Genomic DNA, 22,753 nt, shown 5'->3' with positions numbered 1-22,753 from the left:
AACATTTGAAATGATGCAGGTAGTTTACGGTCAGGACGCAGTGAGTCGCAGTATTGTGTTTAGGTGGCACAGATGTTTTGTGCAAGGACGGGACAGTTTGGAAGATGATGCGCGTACTGGCTGGCCACAAACAGTTCGAATGGAATGCAAAATCCAAGAAGTTGCAACACTGGTGCGTGCTAACCGCTCCCAATCAGTAGACAATCGCGCAGCTACAATAGGGGTCAGCAATGGTACTTGCCACAAAATTCTGATGGATGACCTCAACATGTCTTGTGTTACCCAGTACAGTATGCCACGATCCTGTCGCAAGACCAACGTGATGATCGCATGATGATTTGTGGTGACCTTATCAGTAGTGGTGACAATGATCCGACGGTTTTCAACCGGATAATAACTGGAGATGAAACGGGGTGTTTCCTTTACGATCTGTAATTGAAACGACAACCCGCCACCTGGAAAACGCCTTCATCACCACGATAAGACAGGTCAAAAGGCAAGATGATGCTGGAACTGTTTTTTGATTAAAATGGAATCGTTCACATGGAATTCCTCCCAGGTGGTGCAACGGTAAACAAAATCCGCTACAAGGAGATCCTTGGCTGTTTACGCGATGCAATTCGCCGTGAGCGACCTGGGCTTTGGCGTACAAAGAATTGGCTGTTGCTACACGACCACGCCCCTGCACATCTTTCTGTCCTTGTCCAAGAGGAACTTGCAAGGCAACAGGTGACAGTTTTGCCACACCCTCCGTACTCACCTGATCTCGCACCATGCAAATTTTTTCTCTTTCCTCGCTTGAAAGCACTGCTACGTGGGCGTAGATTTCAGCCATCCAAAGAGGTCATGATGGCCACAAGAGAAGCCATATGGGACCTTCTTGCCAACTGCTTTCAGCGGTGCTTCCAGCAGCTATACCAACGTTGGCAAACGTGCATAACGGCCAACGGCGACTATTTTGAGGGTGGATGTGGTACTGTGTAGGTGCGTGCCGTGTAATGTGGCATTGTGTGCAACATTCAGATTATCAAGGACGCAGATGGGCACCATTTCACGTACACTTTGTAGTCTGATGGATGAGACATCCACAACTACCAGTCATATTGCATGATATGGCAATGCATTAACGTTGAACTTGCTAATGCATTATTTCTCTCTTGCATGTCCTTGGCAATGTTTGGATTAAGTTTCATGTTCATACAACTGCTAGTTTTCCATATAGACAGAGTTAAGTAGGGAAAGTTTAATTTATAACCACCCGGTATATTCTAACCAGAGTAAAACTCGAGAGAAACATAGACACATCTGAAACTGATATTCCTTTCTTCAATTATTTCCTCATGTTAACACATTTCAAATGATTTTGGCTCTGGAATTACTAGATAAAACACATTCCTGCCAATTTATAATCATTTGTGATTTACACTTTGTTTTCTCCTATCCCTTGGACCCCAATTTCAGAAACCTAAAGGAGAGGTTGTACTGTAACATAAATTACAATCAAGCAAGGATAAATAATCATCTACTAAACAATTAAAGTAATTGGTGAAACACTCCATACATACCTGTACACACACATTCCTTTCTGCAACTGTCAAGCTTGAATATTTCGTCGCTGCCAGGACAAAACCTCCTATGTGAAATATTTTAGCTTAGAACTTTGGCCGGTAAGGTTCTGTCATCTAAGGTGCAATATTGTGTGTATATTGTCAAGGCATTATCGCTCTTAATAATGTATGTGCTGCGGGTCAGTATTTCTCCAAAAATATTATCACATAGGAGATTTTACGATATTTGGAAAAACAAGTAGCGGTTAAAAATGTGTTATTCCAATTATACATCCTAGCAACTTCATTTGAAAATTGACAAGATGAAATGGGGTGAATCTACTTCAAACATTTGTTTCATACTCTGCCAAATTAACACCACTAATGCAATGTCACAAAGTTCTTAAAAACAAAGCCAAAGTTCAATTCCAATGATGCAATTTAATGAGTGCAAGGTGCAAAGTGGGATTGGGGGGGATTTCAAGCTATAATGCTACATACAGCAGTCATATTAAAGGGAGTCAGAAGGAGGCGGCTGATTGATATAGTTAATAATGAGTGTGTTGTTTGAGGTAGGGGTAGCTGTTACAGTAAGCCATTTAGGGAGAATTACCAGGTGTGGGGTAGGGATGGAGAGAGATGGCTGAAATCTGGCTTCGAAACATCGATTTTGTGGAGACCAAAAAAAGTAAGGGGTTTTGAAAGGTAGAGGGTTTGATTTCTTGAAGGACCTGTGGTTGGAATTTACTGCCTTGACAATTTGGCAAACAACAGGTTAGATCTCCTGGTAGTGAATGCCCTTCTCCGATCTTTACAGCAGGAGTCAGCTGTTGAGTAAATCCCTATATTAGGATGAGTAGATTGAAAGGCTGCAACAACAGTATTAAATGTGTACGAGTTAACTCTGTTGACGGTTAGTGTGCCTCGTGTCAATTCTGCCAACAGAGGAATGGAAGTTAACATCACAGCACAAAGAGAGAAAGGTGGGAAATATTTGCTATATGAAGTAGAGAATGTCCGAAGTGGCTCAGGAAACAGTTGTTGAAAGTGAGGTTATGGAAACAAAAGAACAAATGCACCTTTGAGTCTCCCCCACAATAAGGGGGTACTGTTCGAAGGCAAGAAAACCGCTCTTGTGTTTCCTTACATGGAGAGTGAAATTGAAAACTTTGTGGGATGTGATGGAATTGGTGAAATAGATGAGGATGTTTATCTATTATTTAGAAATCCATATATATATAATATTTAGTATGTGGCTAAATTATTTATTTCATATTTTGTTTCTATTTTTCTCTTGAAAACCCCCTGTTGAAATAGGATTAGGTAAATCTGCATTTATTACTGATGATAAATACATAATGAAATTAACTTGAGGAGGTACATTAAAGGAGAGTTCAGATATTCCAGTTTCTGCTCTATGGTCATAATTGTGAATTGAAAACTTTTGCTTTTGTATTATAGTCCTTTCTTCAATATTCAGTGTACATTTTTTGTCATAACAAATCTTCAGATTTTACAGATAGTCAGGTATTACAGTACACTTAAAGTATTTCCACACAGCATTTAAGACACAATTCCACAATTGTTTAATAAGTAGCTTTCTGAAAAATCTCAAAACACATGGAGAATGTTGAATTTTCATCATGGTGACAAAAAACATGACATAACTGATGTATTTGCAATTGATTGCATACTGGATGTCAGAACAGAATTGGTACAGGATATTTCTTGAGACAAATCTCTTCCAGGTGAGTAATCTGAAGAAAGAAGAGGAAAATGCTGGACCCGTCCACTGGACCATGCCTACAAACAGCAACATGATTACAAATGCAATATTAAGTGATTTACATTTTTCAAATTGAGCATACCAAGCCAGTATTGAAATTCAATTACAGCAAAACCTCATATTTGAAGTACCTGGAACGAAAACTTTGAACTTCAAATCATATTTCTTCAATGTATTCATATTTTCAAATTTTTTTTTTTGAAAATCTCATGCAGTAAGAAATATAATTCTGTACTGATGATCAAGCAAGCCACTGTGATCACCTGAGAACATTACCAATTGACCAATAGATGGCATACATACCTGAATTTTATCCGAGTACATTGTGATTTGCCACAACTAGACGCATGACAACCACAATATACATGATAGAAATAAAAAGCACGCTTTTTGGACTTTTCTTTACACATCATCATATTTACAACCCTTTAAAGCAAATTTCATTGTTAAAAATTAATGCTATAAGTGGATATTTAGCATGTTTAATAATTTTTACTTGAATTTCAAAAAAGTTAAGAAATGCATTGGTGAAATTACTAGCTAATGAATGGATAGGCAGGTGATGATAATTTTATTTTTGTGCAGTAGTTCCAAATGTTATAACTTAACCTCACAAGCCACGATAGGGATTTGGTCAGGTGTATGCATAAGTTAAGATGTTTGTTTGTTGTTACAATCTCCTTTATGTCGCACTGAAACACATTTTATAGCGACGATTAGGAGGATTTTTAGAAGGGTTATAGGGAGATATATTCAGGCAAATGGGGTGGACTAGGGACCAGCGATGAGATCACAGGGAGCTGGAAGTCAAGTTATGATGGCATGAAATTGTTAGGATTAAATTATAGAAGTACTGTAAGGAAATGAATAGAATTAATTTGTATGTATGTTGGGTATTCAGCCCGAAGGCTGGTTTGATCCTCTGCAGCTCTGCCAACAGCTGTCATAAATAGCCTAGGCGCCACTGAAGAGGCGTACTAGGGAAATGAGGAGCGAGGTAGTTTCCCGTTGTTTTCCTCACCGAGCCAGCCAATGCTATTACATATCAGTCTGTCAAGCCCACTGAAATGCAAGCACCAACCGACCCTATGAGCGATATTTTCACACCATTCATAACAGGGACTGGCTGCATAAGCGACGGTATTACTAGCATCACTCATATCTCAGTCACTTTCATATTGTCAAAGCCAAGGATGAGACTGAGACAGATCAATGAAAGTAACAAATTTGATATAGCCCATACCAGAAGACATAGTGCACTGTAAACACTACATCTACTACCTGTGATGTCCATGCAGTGGATGTACGCAAGTGTAAAAGATTGATATAACTTGAAAGCAATATTCTTTAACCCATGGGTAAATAATGCCAATATCAAGCTCAAATTATTATTATTATTATTATTATTATTATTATTATTATTACTACTTGTGAGGTATGGCTATGAAGTGTTTACATCCATTTAGTATTAGTATTATTATTTACGGATGATCACATTATTTGTGAGGTTATGTCATGAAACATGTACTGTGTATATATATATGAATATGAGTTTAGCTAATATTAGAACCCATCATTAATATATAATTTATTATTACCTGTACATATGATGTATAATCCAGTACAATATTGTGCAACACACTGTAATATCCAGAATGTATGACGAGAAATATGTAGAACCTTCCTTACATTGTAACTATGCTTTGGAAAATCTCGAATTTACGAGAAGATATGTTGTGACATATCCTTCTAGAAGCCTGGCCAGGCACATATATAAGGAGGCGGTCTTGATGGTGGAGTGGAGTTATTGTTTAGTTGGAGTTGTTTTTGTGAGCTCGTGGTGTGATTCTGAGGACATGTTACTGTTACAGTAAAATGTTTTTCAAGATGGCAGTCGCATTCTTCTTATTCTCCAGTTGTGGTTTGTTTATGATGGCAGTTGATTAGGTTGTGTGTGTTTAATGTGAAAATAAGTTGTAAATAAATAAGTGTACACAACTGACAGCATTTTGTGTGCGTCTTTGTGGATACATCATTGACGACCGTGACAGGACTGAAGAATAATTTTTGAGCGAATACTAGTGTAAGCGCAAACTGGAACAAAATGCAAGTGATACTAGAAAACATGTCCGTACAACTCAAAGATGAACTTGCCAAGAGAAACCTACCAACAAACGTTAAGAAGAAATCACTGAAGACGCGGTTACGAAAAGATCTCACGGAAAAAGGAAAAGATACCAAAAAGTTTTTCATCAAGGTGATCGAACATCTGGAATAGTCATCGGAGGAAGAGGTAAATATAACAAAAATTTGTTCCAACTTACTGAGCATGATGCAGGCACTCAATGACAAAATCTCAAGATGTTGATTCACGAGTTAATTCTACCTTAACGAAACAGAATGACAAACTTTATGACAAACTTTCAGACAAAATTTCATACGTCAATTCTGCCCTAACAAAAAAGATTTCAGAACAAATTTCGAAAGTAAATGACAAACTTTCAGACAAATTTTCTAGCTAATTCAGTTTTAACCAGACAAATATCACAAGTGTACATGCAGGTTTACTAAGTAGAACAATGCCTAGAATCGAAGATTTCAACTGTAGACGATAAAATTTCATCAATCAATTAACACGGCAGATATCGGGATCAGGTCAAAACTGGGACAGCTTGAGCAGATCGATAGAAGAGTAAGCCAGCTGGAAGGGGACATCTCAAACCTCAAGGAGGAGGTGGAAATCCAGGTTTCCGGCATAAAGCAACAGGTTGAGGGGAGAATTTCTAGCGTCGAGGAAAATTTTGGGAGCCGTATTTCTGCCATTGAAGAGGGTTAGAAAACCAGTTTTCAACCATCAAGGGAGAAGTGCAGAATATAAGAGAAAGCATCCTTCATGCGGTAGAAGATAGAGTAACTTGAACAGGACCTACTGCCACACCTCTAAACCCCTCAAACCTAACTGGAAATACAGGACACCTAGACGTGAAGGTATTATAGAAAGCCTTCCGGAATTCCACGGGCGACTGGAAGAGAACGCTACTAGTTTCATCGAGGGATCGATCAGAGTACTAGGAAGGATTAATTTACCAGAGGACATCTTCGTTCAACTCATCACACGGCGGTGAAAGGGGCAAGCCGCTACTTGGCGGAATAACTTGAAGGGCTTAAATTTAAACCGAACGGACATCAAGAGGGAACTCCTTGCTAGGTTTAATTCCGAAGGGGTGAAGAGTTCTCTGAAAAGGAAGCTACTGACTGAGGCACAACCCACCGGCATGAGAGCTAGCACTTTCGTCCTACAGAAGTACCAGCTTTTCAAGCGTCTGCACCCGGAAGGAAGCGAGAACGAGATCTTACCAGACATCACAGAGCTACTCCACGATTAGATTCGACCCCTAGTGAAAGAATCACAACCAAGATCCTTTGATGATCTATGTAGAATCATCACCCAGTGGAAGGGGAACGCAAGAGCAAAGCTATGGAAGAGACCAGCTCTGTTAGGAAGTGCTACTAGTGTGGAAGAACGGGACACCTGAAGAACAAGTGCCCAACCTTGACGTCAGAGAAACTACGTCCGGCCCATTCTGGTTTAAGGGGGGATGGGACCGGGAACAGGAAGGTGCTCAAGACCTGACAGACAAGCAGCCCTGGACAAGCAAGAGAGGGATGGGTCAGATCGTAGGTAGAACAGGCCAATCCCGCCCAGCTATCATCTTGAGGATAGGCAACGAGAATTTTTCAGCCATACTCGACAGCCAAACAAGCCATTCATTTGTCAATGGGACTGTTGCCAGATTACTACCACCTATGAAGTTTCACCACCTCGGAAGGGTAGTGGGAGCAGCGGATGGCGTAACCTATTCCATCCAAGGACAGACTGACCTAACTGCTAAATGCATGGACCTGCCTATTATAATTGACGTTGCAGTGATTCAGAACCTAATACCTGATATCATAACAGGTTATGACTTTCTGGTGGAATACAAGGTGATTCTAGATTATGCAGCTCATGAAGTCTTTTCGGGAAAAGACAGACGTCTGAGGGTCGCCTGGCACGATAGAAATCTCCGGACTCAGAAGGATGCGGAAGTCAACGTAGACCTGGGAGATATCCAGTTAATGCATCATTAACCAAGTGAAGAAGAGGAGCTGAGACGCGCCTTAAAGGACTTTCCAGAAGTCATCACCAATAAAATAGGACGGACTACCATGGTAACGCACACCACTGATGCAGCACTTTCTCACTCATCAAGTAACGTCCATATCCAATCAACCTGGAGAAGCACAACTTCGTCATTCAGAAGACTCGAGAGATGGAAGGGCAAGGTCTCATCGAACCCTCTACATCCTGTTGGGCTTCACCTATCGTCCTACCGAAAAAGAAGAACGTGGAGTAGCAACTGTGTGTGGACTTCTGCAAGTTGGACGAGAAGACCGTTATTGACGCCTACCCCATGCCTGACCTAAAAGACTCGCTGAAAGAAGTGGGTCTAGGATTTTCAGCACGCTGAACCTCAACTCGGGATACTGGCAAGTGGAGATCGAGGAAAGTTCTAGACCACTGACCGCCTTCATGACACCGAGAGGATTGTACCAGTTTACAGTAATGCCTTTTGGATTGAAGAACGCTCCTGCAACCTTCATGCGATTGATGGATAAAGTATTGTCAGTACATGTTGGAGATTTCTGCTAAGTGTATATCGACGACATTTTAATTCACAGCCAGAATTTTCAAGAACACAGTGTACATCTGAGGAAAGTGCTCGAATGACTGAAGATTCATGGACTGACTTGTCAACTGGAGAAGTGCCACTTCGCCCAGTCCCATGTAGAATAACTTGGCCATGTCCTAACATCTGAAGGCTTAGAAAGGCAACCGGAGAAGAATCGAGCTATCAAGGAAGCTGAGCGCCCGTGGACCAAGCGACAAGTACGTCAGTTCCTTGGCTCGTGTGGATGGTATAGCAGCTTCGTGCCGCACTTTGAAGGGAAGGCCATACCACTCACTGATCTACTCCATAACAACCGCCCGTTCCAATGGACCAGCAAGGAAGAGGCAGCATTCCAAGGCATTAAAGCTGCGACATGCAACGCTCCCGGTATAGCTCATCCCGACCCTCAACGGAAGATGTGCCTGCAGATGGACACCAGTGACTCCGGTCTAGGAGCAGTATTATTCCAAGAGAGAAGTGACGGCAGAAGGGACATCATCAAGTATGCCAGCAGAAAGCTATCTCCCACAGAACAATGCTACTGCACTGCCGAGGAGGAAGCCTTAGCCGTAGTGTGTGCTATGGGCAAATACAGAGGCTACTTGGAGGGAAGCAAGTTCCAGTTCTACACCTATAATGCCACTCTAAAACGGTTGAACTCTGTCTCTAGCTCAAAATCTAAATTGATGCGATGGGCTCTGTTAATTGCAGAATTTGCACCAAGGCGAGCAACAGGAAGGCAGATTCCAGTCAGCAAGGAAGACGGCCGCAACGCCCTTGGGAGGTCATAGTCCTGGACTTGATGGGTCTTTACCATAGAACACCACGGGGTAAAACAGGACTCCTGGTAATCACCGACCTCTTTACAAGATGGATTGAGGCCTTTACAATACCAGAAGCCATGACGGGGCGCATCACCAGCCTTCTACAAGATGAGGTATTCAGCTGCTATGGTTATCTACAGTGCCTTCTGTCAGAAAACGGGAGTCAATTCACGTCAAGGAAGTGGCAGCAAATGATGACAGAATGGGGCGTGGAGCACTGGATCACTCCTATCTACAACCCAAGGGCCAATCCAACAGAACGACGGGACCAGGAGCTAAAAAGGATGCTACGGGTCCACCTAAAAGACAAAGAACATAGACGGTGCGACCGTTAGATACCGCAGTCACTCCTTACACTATGACGCATCAACCGTGTCACTGGCTATTCCCCAACGGAGCTGTTTCTTGGTCAACAGCTGTACAGCACCGGGGATTAGGAGATTCGTCCACCACCCACTTCTGGTCAAGATGATGCAGCTGTTTCTCTAGCAAAGTGGCAGCAGCAGCAGCAGCAGCAGCAGGACATCAAAGAGAAGCAAGCTTTGGACGAGAAAAGATCCCTTACCCAGGCCAAGGCTCAAGATGTTGAAGAGACCCAGATCTTCTTACCAGGCCAACAAGTACTGCGACGTAACCACCCAGTCAGTAACAACATTGGAGGGTTTCACGCATGTCACGCACCTAAGAGGTTTGGTCCTGTCAAGGTCCACGCATTGGAGTTGCGGCAAGTCATCCAACTGCTGCACATACAGAGTAAGCCTGGAACTACCGTGGGTCCACCTGGAGGAGAGGTTACTAATGACGCAGCACAACCTGGTCATCATGAGGAGAATGCATCGACTATCATCAAGAAAGAGGCTGACAGTTAGGCAACACCAACCCCAGACATGGTGCGACCCGGTCAAGATGAGGAGAGCATATCCAGCGACGTCGAGGTAGACAGAAGATACAATCTACGTCCAAGGCAAAGTCGACGAGTGTGGTAGATTGTTAAAATTGTTTCAAGTTATAGGGGGGATAATGATGCAAGTGTAATAGACTATATAACTTTGCGGCAATATTCTTCAACCCATGGGTAAATAATGCCAATACTGAGCTTGAATTATTATTATTATCATTATTATGAGTTGTGAGGTATGGCTATGAATGGTTTAATCCATTCAGTATTAGTATTATTATTATTTATGGACGATTCGTATTATTTGTGAGGTTATGTCATGAAACATGTGCTGTATATATATTAATAAGAGTTTAGTTAATGTAAGAACCCATCATTAATAGTATATAATTTATTATTACCTGTACATATGATGTATAAACCACTACAATATTGTGCAACACACCGTAGTATCCAAAATGTATGACGAGAAATACACTAGAGAACAAAAGTTAAAGCATAATCACAAAACGATGCCATAGGAACAGAACAGACCATGAAATCCTCTTTGACCAAGCGAAGGTCATCACGCCTGTAAAAGACTTCTATGCTTGACTTGTAAGGGAAGCCATAGAGATAGAGCTGTGCCCACATAATATCAACAGGGAAGACAGCTTCAAGTTATCAAATTCATGGAGACCTGTACTGCAGAAATACATGCATAACACCACAATGGGAAGCACTCAATAAACTGTCGACAGAGGGTGTTGAATCAGTAACTTCCCGCCCAACCACCACAGCACAGCTCGATTATCCTTGAGTCCAATTAGTGGGGTATGCCTTGGATAGTACGGTCATGACTTTCACTTTCCTTCGAAGAATTTCTTTGCTTATTGTTGGAGGCAGAACTTCACATGCCCTGATGAAGGCCAATGCAATTGGGCAGAAAGCTCGGCCATTATAACGAACGCCAGTTTAACGAAATGTTCAGAATAGTGAAATTATTTTTAGGCATTTTCCCTTCTCTCCATTTAATGTGTGTTAAAATATTTCATTGTAATGAATTTCAAACTTTCAGTATAACGAGTTAAAATGTAGTCATTTGCTTATATTTAACATCTTTTCCTTTCAAAATATAATTGAAATTCATGCTGTTTTAATCATCGCATATTTCGCATGTCTCTATACAGCTAATACCAGGCGGCACACTCTATACAACACACAGGCGAAACTACCCTATTACAAATCAGGGAAAGGTAAGCAAAACACGTTACAATTCTGACGAGCGGGTTGCCTACCCAACAGCACATGAATACCATATTATTCAGTTTTGGTGTACAAGTACTGAACGTCATTATGTAGGATTAATTTTTTATACAAAAAACGCAAATTAAAGCCAATTTTCTGTTAATAAAAATATCTTCAAATATTGGGGCGCGCAGATTGGACTAAGTGTATTCGTTACAGTATTCGCGTTTACAGGATACGGTTCAGGTAGCCATTTTCCATACATGGATGTACGCCATTGGTCGAGCTGGATATCGATTTCAAAGTAAGAAATACGTAAGAAGTAATGCTACTGGCTGGGTAGGAATGCCACATTTACAATCAACAATGAATGTTATGGTTTCACATCTCTACACTCAGTACTGCATTTCGTTTATTCACGTCTCATGATGCGTTCATTGGTTTTTTTTTTTGCTAGTTGTTTTACGTCGCACTGACACAGATAGTTCTTATGGCGATGATGGGGCAGGAAAGGACTAGGAGTAGGAAGGAAGCGGCCGTGGCCTTAATTAAGGTACAGCCCCAGCATTTGCCTGGTGTGAAAATGGGAAATCACGGAAAACCATCTTCAGGGCTGCCGATAGTGGGATTCGAACCTACTATCTCCCGGATGCAAGCTCACAGCCGCGCGCCTCTACGCGCACGGCCAACTCACCCGGTGATCAAAAGAAGTGAAAGCAGTTTACTTTAAAGGAAAAATACAAAATACTTTTATAATGAAAGCCAGTTTAACGAGATGATTAGAATAGTAAAATTCCTTCTGAAGTGAAGAAAGAAGAAATAGCGAAGATGTATGACATCAGCCCTTCAAAGTTGTGAAATTCCTTACTAACGAAGACAAAATTAAAATCTGTCAGAAAGTGGACAGGGCATCTGCATCTTGAAGCATGCAAAGGTGGTGAATGTTGAACTCGCACCTTTGAGTTTCGACTCGATCACTTAAATTGGTCGAAGTTTGGTGTGATTAAAAATGGCGGCCAAATAATTCCTGCCACTCGGACATGGTCGAGTGTAACCTCCAATTCACTGTCAAAGAGTGTGACCAGAGAATAATATTTAATAACCCCCTGCTCCAAAATAAAAGGCTTCTACTAGCATTTGTTTTAGAAAAAGTGTGATCTGCAATAATATAATATTTTTATTGGCCCCCGTGCACATGTTTTCGTATTAGTAGTTTGGTGTTTTTTCACAACTTTCAGTGCACTTGTCATTTTATGAGCCACAGCAGAAAAGGTTTTCATATTTGTTCTTTCGTGTTTTTCACACCTTTTAATAATACTTTCCCCTCATCTTTAGATATGGTAGACATAGTTTACACTGTACCCGCGGATACAAGACGTAAAATGCCTTCATGTCGGAAAGGGTCGTATTTAGTGTTTCTATATCCCTGTTGGGTAGTTTTCATTTGTATATTCAGTACTGTAGTATGTTTTCTTGCTTAACACGTTCTTTCTTCTTTGTCCCCTGAAGAAACGTCATAACGAGGTTTGACTGTATATCATAAAAATCATAAAAGAATAATAAAACTACACTATTCATAAAATAAACACATCCATAAGTTCAAAAGTAAATTTTAGAAATAGTCCAACCTATATGACGGCAAAGTTTATACAGATTTTTCTAACAGAAACATTTTAAGTTTACTTCGACAGCAGTACTCAACAACTTGATTGAATTTTGCAACAGAAGAAAGTAGGACAAAGTAACAAATAAGTAACATAAAAGACATGTAATCCAACATACCAATTTCTAAAACAAAAGTTATTACAGTATAAGTGATAGTAATCCGTGTGATGACGAGGTGAAGAGGAAGATGTGCCTCAAAGTGTTCAACAGAGTTTGACTATTGTGCAGGCAACAAACATGGCACGTAGTCTTCAGGATTTTCATTACAAGTAATAATTCACACCTTGGAAATGTGGTGTTAACTATTATTCTTGTTTCAGGATTTTCTTCTGTCACAAAGTAATGTGCCAGAATCTGTGTTAAATTCAAGTGCAGTGGCTGCTGAATAACTTGAATATTTATTTGTAACTGGGAGTGTTCAGAAGAAAATCACAGATTTTTTCAAAATATAAAGCCGAGGACATAATGGTCGGTACAAGGTAAAATGTGAGATGCTGAAAACTTCTTGGAAGAACCTGTACTTTATACTATTACTTCATGTATATATAATTATATGTATCCTAATTTTCCTACTGGCATTTGTTTTAGAAAATACAGTATTAAGGTTATTTTTATGTGTAAATGTTGAAATGACGTAGATTCTTCAACAGGTTTAGTAATGGGCGAGTTCTTAAGAACTGAAATATTTCAGTATAACAAAATTTCACTATAACAAATTAAATTCTGAGATCCGCAATATTTTGTTATACTGGTATTTTACTGTAGTGGCTTCAATCCAGTTACACATTTATTTCTTTATGTTAATACTAGCAAGATACCCGTGCTTCGCTACGGTATTGTACAGAAATTTATAATTGAATGCTTATTGTTTTAGATATATAATCCACCGAAATTTGTGATCTGACTCGCTTTCTGTGAGAATCCACCGAAATTCGCGATCTGACAGGTTTTCTAATAGATTACGGCAAGTTTCCTCCCATTTTCCAATCTTTCTTTCCAGCAATCGATTTCGTACTTCCCGGGCTAGGTCCAGGTATTCCACCCGGTCAGCTGGGTCCCTAAATCTTTGCCATCTTTTCCTATAAGCATTTTTAATATGGATCAAATCCTTCAGGAGATCAGGCGTGGTGTTGTCTTAGGTGCCTTGGCGGTACTGAATCCGCGGACGGACTGCATTCTTAGTCATTACCCGTCCAGGACCCGTTTAGAGCGCGGTTTGCACATTTGGCGATGGTCCAGAACATTATTATTATTATTATTATTATTATTATTATTATTAGATGTTCTGGACCTCCCAGCAAGATGCAAGACCGCTACTTACATGGTTGACAATGTGACCAGCACCATTGTCGCTCGTAGGCAAGTGTGCGGGATTTCTGGTGATGCATATGACATACTTCCGTGCATTATTGACCTTATTATAGAGGTGAGAACGTTCTCCGAAGGAAAAGATGGCTGTTGAAATCGAACCCAGGAAAGATTAAAAATGATCGGTTTATGATCAGAATAAGTACATCGAAAATCTACAGTTGTTTCCAGTCATTCGACAGGGTCAGGAATGGAATAAATAAAACCCCATCTAGCGGCAACAATAGGAATTGTGCCGGCTGCCAAAGCACTCCTCTTTGGGCAATGATCAATGAATGTCAAATGAAATGAAATATTGGACAGTGTTGCTGGAATGAATGATGACAGGGAAAACCGGAGCATCCGGAGAAAAACCTGTCCCGCCTCCATTTTGTCCAGCATGAATGTCACATGGAGTGACCGGGATTTGAACCACGGAACCCAGCTGTGAGAGGCCGGCGCGCTGCCGCTTGAGCAACGGAGGCTCCTTATAAGTACGTTACGAACAGTAAAATCAATTGGTCTCACCTCCTTTTACACCCCACCGCCGTTAAGTTTATTTACCCTCCCCCCCAAAAAAAGAAATTAAAAGAAGGTGTGTTTCTTTATGTTTAAAGGAGATTCCAAACACGAATGTTCACGTCTATTACCTTCAGTTTTGAGATATAAGTATCCCCATAAAAAATAATTCACTTTTTTCACTTCCCTTCACACTCGCACCCCCCCCCCCCTCAAGTGAACTTTTCGGCAAAAAATACTTGTTTCTATAATAGTAAAGGATCTTCTAAATACCAATTTACACGACACTAATTTCTTCAGTTTTTGATTAATGTGCCCGCGTGAAAGGAATTCAACTCCTTTTCACTCCCGCCCCGCAAGATGGTTCGCCCCCAAAAACACGTTTTTCTTTGTTTTTAAAGGAAATCCAAATACCAATTTTCATGTCTGTAACAACTTTAGTTTTTATTATACTCCGTACGGCTCTACTTCTAAATTGACGTTTTAGCAGATTTTGGCTCTGTCTGGTGGTTATGCGCTGAAGCATAGACATCCAACCAATCCCAAGCTGCCATTCATATCGATTTATATTGGCAGAGCACGATCTCGGAACCTAGTTGCCAACTCTAATATTTACATTCGCCACATGGTTAACCTATCTCGCTCAGCGTGTATGGTATTCGGTACGGTTCACAATATTTTGCATTTTCCTTCAATATTTAGTGTGTTTTTTAATATTTGGAGGGTTCCAGTGACTCTGAGATCAGTAGAGTGTTCCCTTTGTAGGCCATAACCTCCTTTCTGTGCCAGCCATTAGCCGTTAGTGATGTGTTATTTTCTCATTCTCTTTTATTGTTAATAATACATTCTCCTTTAGTGCCAGATATTGTTAGAAAGTGTAGTTCTTGTGAATTTGTTTTCAATCCATATTCATTCGTTTTTCTGAGTACTGTATCACAATTAAAAAGGGCTGTTTACCGCGGTCATATTGCGTCAGCTCTTCTCGCAGGCGTAGCGCGCTGGCAACAGAGGGAAGGCGTTGCTCATTTGGTTTACGAAACTTCAATTTAGAAGTAGGGGCGTGCGGAGTATAGATATATGTATTCTCATACAATGAAGTCAATTAATTTTTCAATTCTTTCACCCCCCCCCCCCCCCCTTTCATTGGATTTTTCGAAAATACGTGTGTCTTTACTTTTAAAGCAGATTCCAAATATCAAATTTCACGTGTGTAACATCTTCATTTTGGACGTATCAGTAGCCTAATTAAAAGAAATCAACACCATTTTCAGTCACCTTTACTCCCCCTCCACCCAAGTGGTATTTCCGAAAACTAAAAATGCACGTATCTTTATTTTTAATAGAGATAAAAAATTCCATTTTTCACTTCTGTAACATGTTAAGTTTTTTGAGATATACTGTAGAAATTCTCTATCTTAAAATTTCACCCCTTTTTATTTCCCCTTACGTGGAGTTTCCAAAAACAAATCACCTATGTTTCTTTACATTTACAGGAAATTCCAAATACCCACTTTTCACGTCTGTAATATTTTATGTTTCGCAGATATTCTGTAGATATAGTGTTTCGAAAAATTCACCCCAGTTTGACACTCCTGTTTAAACGCCATTCATTGGATTTTCCAAAAACAAAAAATACGTGTTTCCTTATTTTTAAAGGAGATCCCATATACAAATTTTCAGTTCTGTAATATATTCAGTTTCTGAGATATATGTATCCTCATTAAAGGCATTCAACCCTTTATTCACCCTTTTACACCCCTCCTATTGGGATTTATAGAAAACAAAAATTATGTGTTCCCTTATTTAGATATTTAGATGTAGACACACTCATTTTAAAAATTCACCCCCCTTTTCATCCCCCACTATTTGGATTTTCCAAAAACAAAAAAAATACCTGCTTCTTTATTTTTAAAGTAGATCCCAAATACCAATTTTCAGGTCTGTAATATCTTCAGTTTCTGAGATATAAGTATCCTCATTAAAGGCATTCAACCCATTGTTCACCCCTTTTCACCCCTCCTATTGCGATTTTCCAAAAAAAAAAAAAAAAAAAAAAAAAAAAAAAAAAAAAAAAAAAAAAAAAAAAAAAACAACCACGTTTCTTTATTTTTAATGAAGATTCTAAATACCAATTTTTACATCTATAAACTTTAAAAGTTTTGAGATATAGATACACTCATTTTAAAAATTCACACCCTATTCACCCTCCCATTAATTGGACTTTCCTAAAACAAAAAAAATACGTGTTTCTGTATTTTTAAAAGAGATCAAAAATACCAATTTTCAGGTCTGTAATATCTTCAGAGTCTGAGATATAAGTACCGGTATCCTCATTTAAGGCATTCAAACCCTTTTTCATTGTTTTTCACCCCTGCCATTGGGATTTTCTGTAAACAAAAAAATATGTGTTTCCTTATTTTTAAAGAAGATTCTAAATACCAATTTTTACATCTGTAAATTTTTAAAGTTTTGAGATATAGATACATTCATTTTAAAATTCCAACCCCCTATTCACCCCCTTAGCGAAGGAATATCCAAAAATCCTCTCTTAGCGAGCACCTACATCTTAATATGAATCTATGCCCAAAATTTCATTTCTTTTTTTTGCTAGGGGCTTTACGTCGCACCGACACAGATAGGTCTTATGGCGACGATGGGATAGGAAAGGCCTAGGAGTTGGAAGGAAGCGGCCGTGGCCTTAATTAAGGTACAGCCCCAGCATTTGCCTGGTGTGAAAATGGGAAACCACGGAAAACCATCTTCAGGGCTGCCGATAGTGGGATTCGAACCTACTATCTCCCGGATGCAAGCTCACAGCCGCGCGCCTCTACGCGCACGGCCAACTCGCCCGGTTTTCATTTCTTTATGTCCAGTAGTTTTGGCTCGGCGATGATGAATTAGTCAGTCAGGACCAGTTATTTTATATATATAGACAATGGGTCTGTAAGGGGTAGTGATGTGCATTCCATAACCTCTCCTACCCAAATCTCAACCTCATCTGCCTGTGGTGCATTAACCTGCTTTCACAAACAAGGCTCTGGGGACCGAGTCATGGTGGTATAACTATTCCATCTCAGTACTGAGGAAATGCAGTACCATGTAGCTGTTTCAGAAGCTGAAAGATTTCAGACCCACCACTGAACTTACCGCATTCTTGCCAGCAACTACTTGGGGGGACATTTCCTTGCTTTCAAGTCTATCGAAGAAACAATTGCAGAATGGAAAAACCGCTTAAAGAAAGCACTACCCCAGGTGGTAGCTCAGAAGAGAAATCCACCATTGTGTTATGTAATGCATCGGGACCTAGGGTTCTGGGGAGTCCCAACATTTGCAATGAGTCACAGCGTCCTTGGAATCCTTCCACACTGAAGACTGAACACAAGTATTACAGCATGAATAAGGCTGATGCGTGGAAGAAAGAAAACATCCTGAAGTTTACCACATGGAATGTATAAGGTATAGCTCATAAAGAGGAACAGCTAGATGATATTTTGGCAAAAAAGGAAATCTCAACTGCCGTAATATCAGAGACCAAAAGGAACTACAAGGTACAAAACAGACACAAAATTACCTCCAGTTTTACGCTGGTGTACCTTCCAAAAATCGAGCACAGGCAGGAATAATGATTATGATAAATAAACGGTTTAAATCTGCCAGTACAGATTACACCTTCTGGAATGAACGAATAATAGGGAGGATTTTAGGACCAATAAGAGAAGGGGATGGTACTTACAGGATAAGGCACAACAATGAGATCTATGACCATCAAGAAGACATAGTTTTACATCCATGAGGAAGAGGCGATTGACTTTCTATGGGCATTTGACTCGTTTGAGTACTTACAGACTTACCAGCAAGATCTTTACCACTACAGGCAGAGGGAAAGCGTCCAAAAAATAAATGGATCACCACAGTGAAGTCCGACTTAGAACAGCTGGGGATTTCAGAACAAACCATACAGGATCGTGTATTATTCCGACAGTTGACCTTTCAAGGTGTCTTTCCAGAGTCTCTCACCAGCAGACAGAGTACAGGCAGCACCCGACCAAAGTGGACCGAGGAAAGGAAACAAGCACACAGCCAGAAGATGAAAGCTTTCTGGGAGAAGAAAAAACAGAATTTCCATACAAGGAGCCGAAATGAGCCCCGTGGTCCTCAGTAGGCCCCAATGACAAGAAGAAGAAGTAGAAGAAGAAGAAGATATACGTCTGAAAATATCTAGGGGATACCTATCTGTAATTGGAGTATATGCCCCAGCAGAAGGTGAAAAAGACAAAAATGAAGATTTCTACAACAAACTGCCACAGGTTTTGAATAAAATTAATAGGAATGATTATCTCTTATTGATGGGTGACTTCAATGCAAGAGTAGGTAATGAGAAAGTAGGACAGTCAATAGGCACATTTGGTGAACAAGTCTGTACCAACAACCGGATTAGATTAATAGACTTCTCCACTTGCAATCAGTTAAAGGTAATGAATGCTTTTTTTTACTCACAGAGACAACCATAAATACACATGGGAGGCAAGAGGCACAAGATCAATACTAGATTATGCTATTTGCAATATTAAACTAGCAGAGATGGTTTTAGATACAAGTGTTTTCTGAGGCCCAGAATTAGAAACAGATCACTACCTATTAATCTGTCCCATTAGAATAAAACCTCAATGGCACAGCAAGATGAAGAAACCAACAAAATCAAGTACAACCTCTCTCTACAAAGTATAACTTCTTCATGATCCTAGTATTAGATGGCTCTACCAACGACGACTAGCTGAATTAACGCAATCAACTCCAACAGTAGAAAATGTTGAAGAGGAATGGAAACATCTAACAACCATCTTAAAACAGGCAGCCAAAGAAAGCCTTGGCACCAAAACAAAATGGCAGAGTATCATGGGACTCAGAATATGGGGTGAAAACATCAAAGAAATTATCAAAGACAAACAGAAGGCCTGCAGGAAGTACTTACGAACCAAGAAATATGAGGATAAAATAGAATACCACAGAAATTGAGCAATTGCAAAGAGAGAAGTGCGCAAATACCATAGGAGGAACTGGGAATAATTTGTATCCCATTTAGAAAATGACATAACCAGACCTCAACCACAGACTTACAAAATATTGAAAAATTTAAATAGGAAAACTAAAGACACACTCAGAATCCACAATCTCGTGCAGTACTTGGTCAAATCACTATCAAAATTTATGGTCACAGAATCTCTCACCTATTCTGAAATTTCATTCAGACAATCCACACATCGAATGCATTACAATGGCAGAACTAGTTGTAGTTCTGAAAACAAAGTGCAATAAAACACCTGGGAAAGATGGCTTAAATATAGTTATACAAATATTCATGCGAATCTTTCCAAGAAAGATTCACCCAATTCCTAAATAGAATTTGGAAAGGACAAAACTCACCTGAAAACTGGAATAAAGCAATAGTTACACCCATCTTCAAGAAAGGTGACAAAAATGATTGTGAAAACTACAGAGGCATATGCTTATTAAATTCTGGTTATAAAATACACGCCAACATCATTAAAAATAAACTGTACAAACACTATGAGAACATTCTGGGAGAGGAACAATTCGGCTTCAGAAAGGGAAGATCTTGCTGCGATGGCTATTTCACAATGAAAATCCTTCTAGAAAAACACAGGGAATTTAATGTAGAAACACACATTGACTTTGTGGACTTCAAAAAAGCTTTTGACAAAGTAAACCACAATACCTTACTTAATATTTTAATATCTGACCAGACCCCACAACAGATGGTACAGAACATAAGTAACCTTTACAAACATAACCTGATTTCTGTGAAGGTCAACGATAAATTATCAGAGTGGAAAACAATAAACACAGGAGTAAGATAGGGTTGCAGTCTTTCCTCTCTCCTGTTCATAATCTATATGAATGCTCTCACACGAGAATTTAGAGGAAGACGACATGGTTCCATCTGCATTAACATAAATCTACAGCTGGTCACAATATTATCTGCAGATGACTTAGTGCTGGTCATCACCTCAGAAGTTGATATACAGCGTTCAATGTATAACCCAAACCTAGTTTCAGAAAAGTACTCAATGGAAATATCCCTGACAAAACTGTGGCAAGAAGCAAGATCTGCTTAAATAATAACATTTTGGAAAGAGTAAATGATTTTAAATACCTCGGCTACAAACTGTCTTTCTTTGAAGAACTGGGCATACCCGAGAAAATCTCCAAATTCAACAGATGTTTGGGAATCATCAATAAAGTTTTTAGATCATCAATAGTTCAAAACCACACCCGTACAAGAATCTACAAAAACTTGGCAAGACCTGTACTTCGTTATGGAAGTGAAACGTGGACCGTGAGGAAATGCGATGAGAGAAGAATAACTACAGCTGAAATGAAATACATGCAGCGAACAGCAGGAGTCACTAAGTGGGAACACAAAAGAAATACAGAAGTGCTGAATGACAAAAGAAAACCTCTATTGGAATACATCTATGGATACCAGAGAACTTGGCTAGAACACCTAAACAGGATAGACAGAAGCAGCATCCCCAAAGCAGTCATAAACTACTGCCCCAGTGCAAGATCCCTGGGATGCCCCAGGAAGAGATAGTGTGAAAATGCAAATCTTTTGTATAGACCGTAACAGTTCTTCTATAGGACTAATATATAAAAGGATGCTGATGATGATGATGATGATGTTACTACTATGAGCCATGAAAACCTACATTCATTAACTAGCAAAGATACCCATACTTTGCTATGGCTTTAAACTGAAAACAGAAAATTATTATTCAAGATTTTACATTTTGGAGAGTCCACTGTCAGCTGAGCCTGTAAAACGTTTTTGGGGGAATGATTATTTATTTTCTGATCTAACACTCATTTGAACCCCATACGGAAAAATCTGAATGTTTAAAATCCTATCGTATTTAAAATCTGGGATGAAAATTTTTTTTTTCAATTTGCTTTACGTCGCACCGACACAGATATGTCTTACGGCGACGATGGGATAGGAAAGGCCTAGGAATTGGAAGGAAGCGGCCGTGGCCTTAAGTAAGGTACAGCCCCGGCATTTGCCTGGGATGTAAAAGCGACCAACCTGTGAAATTTTGATTTTGTACTTCGAACAGTAATGGAGGATTTAATACTTTTTAAGGAGACTGGAATGCAGTGGTAGGCCAAGGAAGAAAAGGTAATACAGTAGGAAAATTCGGATTGGGACAAAGGAACAAAAGAGGAAGTCGGCTGGTTGAATTCTGCATTGATCATAATTTAGTCCTTGCCAATACTTGGTTCAAACACCAAAAACAACAGCTTTATACGTGGATAAGACCTGGAGACAAGGTGATTACGAGGTGTCGTGTGGTGAGCACGACGAATCCTCACGGCCGTTATTCTTGGCTCTCTAGACCGGGGCCGCCATCTCACCGTCAGATAGCTCCTCAATTGTAATCACGTAGGTTGAGTGGACCTCGAACCAGCCCTCAGATACAGGTAAAATTCCCTGACCCGGCCGTGAATTGAACCCGGGGTCTCCGTGTAAGATGCAGGCACGCTACCCCTACACCATGGGGCCGGCTCCTGCGTTATTGCACATGAACTGAAATCCAAGATGATAACGCAGATTTCCATGGAATTATTCAGCTCATGGTCAGCCGAATTATTTACGATGTCTCAGTTGTCATTGCTAGACTCTTACCTTACTACTACGTCGTAAGTGTCCGGGCATAGGATGAAAACTTTTACCCAAGCAGACAAGATAATTATTATGCAATGGTATTAAAGTATTATTTTATAAACTCGTCAGTAATGTAATGTAAAATCATCAATAACTGGGAAGAAATATTAACCTAATTACCGTATGTTTAAAAGAAATTGAAAAAATGAATGTTTGTTACTGACGTCTCGGAACACGGTCAACTACAGTAGATCTACACCGCGCTAGCTAGAGCGATGTATGAAGACGTCCGTGCTCCGGTTTGCAAGCTTTGCGCAAGCGCACTAGTGTGTCGCAACCAACAAGCTCAACTGATAACAAATTGCTGCATGCTTCCTTGCTGCCTAACAGTATTGGCTGCTCTGGAATGGACAGATCACAGATGCATTTATTTGTTTGTGACTGACGTGATTACTGTAGACATGTGTGCGGGAGAATTTAAGTTTTTTATTTGTGTTCGGGGTGTTTGTAGAAATAATTTGTTTTAATAGTGAACAATTACGGA

At 39.9% G+C, this 22,753-nt stretch overlaps 1 protein-coding gene across 3 annotated transcripts in view; it reads right to left on the bottom strand.

Moving 5' to 3' along the window:
- Positions 1–2,786: 2,786 nt before the first annotated feature.
- The window catches only part of LOC136876987 (aladin), a 122,094-nt gene continuing 102,127 nt past the window's right edge, over positions 2,787–22,753 (bottom strand). Inside the window, exon 10 of one of the 3 annotated variants that reach the window (XM_067150775.2) lies at positions 2,787–3,350. In XM_067150775.2, the coding sequence (XP_067006876.2) occupies positions 3,189–3,350 (162 nt within the window). In that variant the 3' untranslated portion in view covers positions 2,787–3,188. The remainder of the gene's footprint in view (positions 3,351–22,753) is intronic. The other 2 variants (XM_067150767.2, XM_067150783.2) reach the window with 2 other exon arrangements.

Source organism: Anabrus simplex, chromosome 1, assembly GCF_040414725.1.
Source record: "Anabrus simplex isolate iqAnaSimp1 chromosome 1, ASM4041472v1, whole genome shotgun sequence".
Classification (NCBI taxonomy): domain Eukaryota; kingdom Metazoa; phylum Arthropoda; class Insecta; order Orthoptera; family Tettigoniidae; genus Anabrus; species Anabrus simplex.
This window is presented reverse-complemented; position numbering and strand designations above follow the sequence as displayed.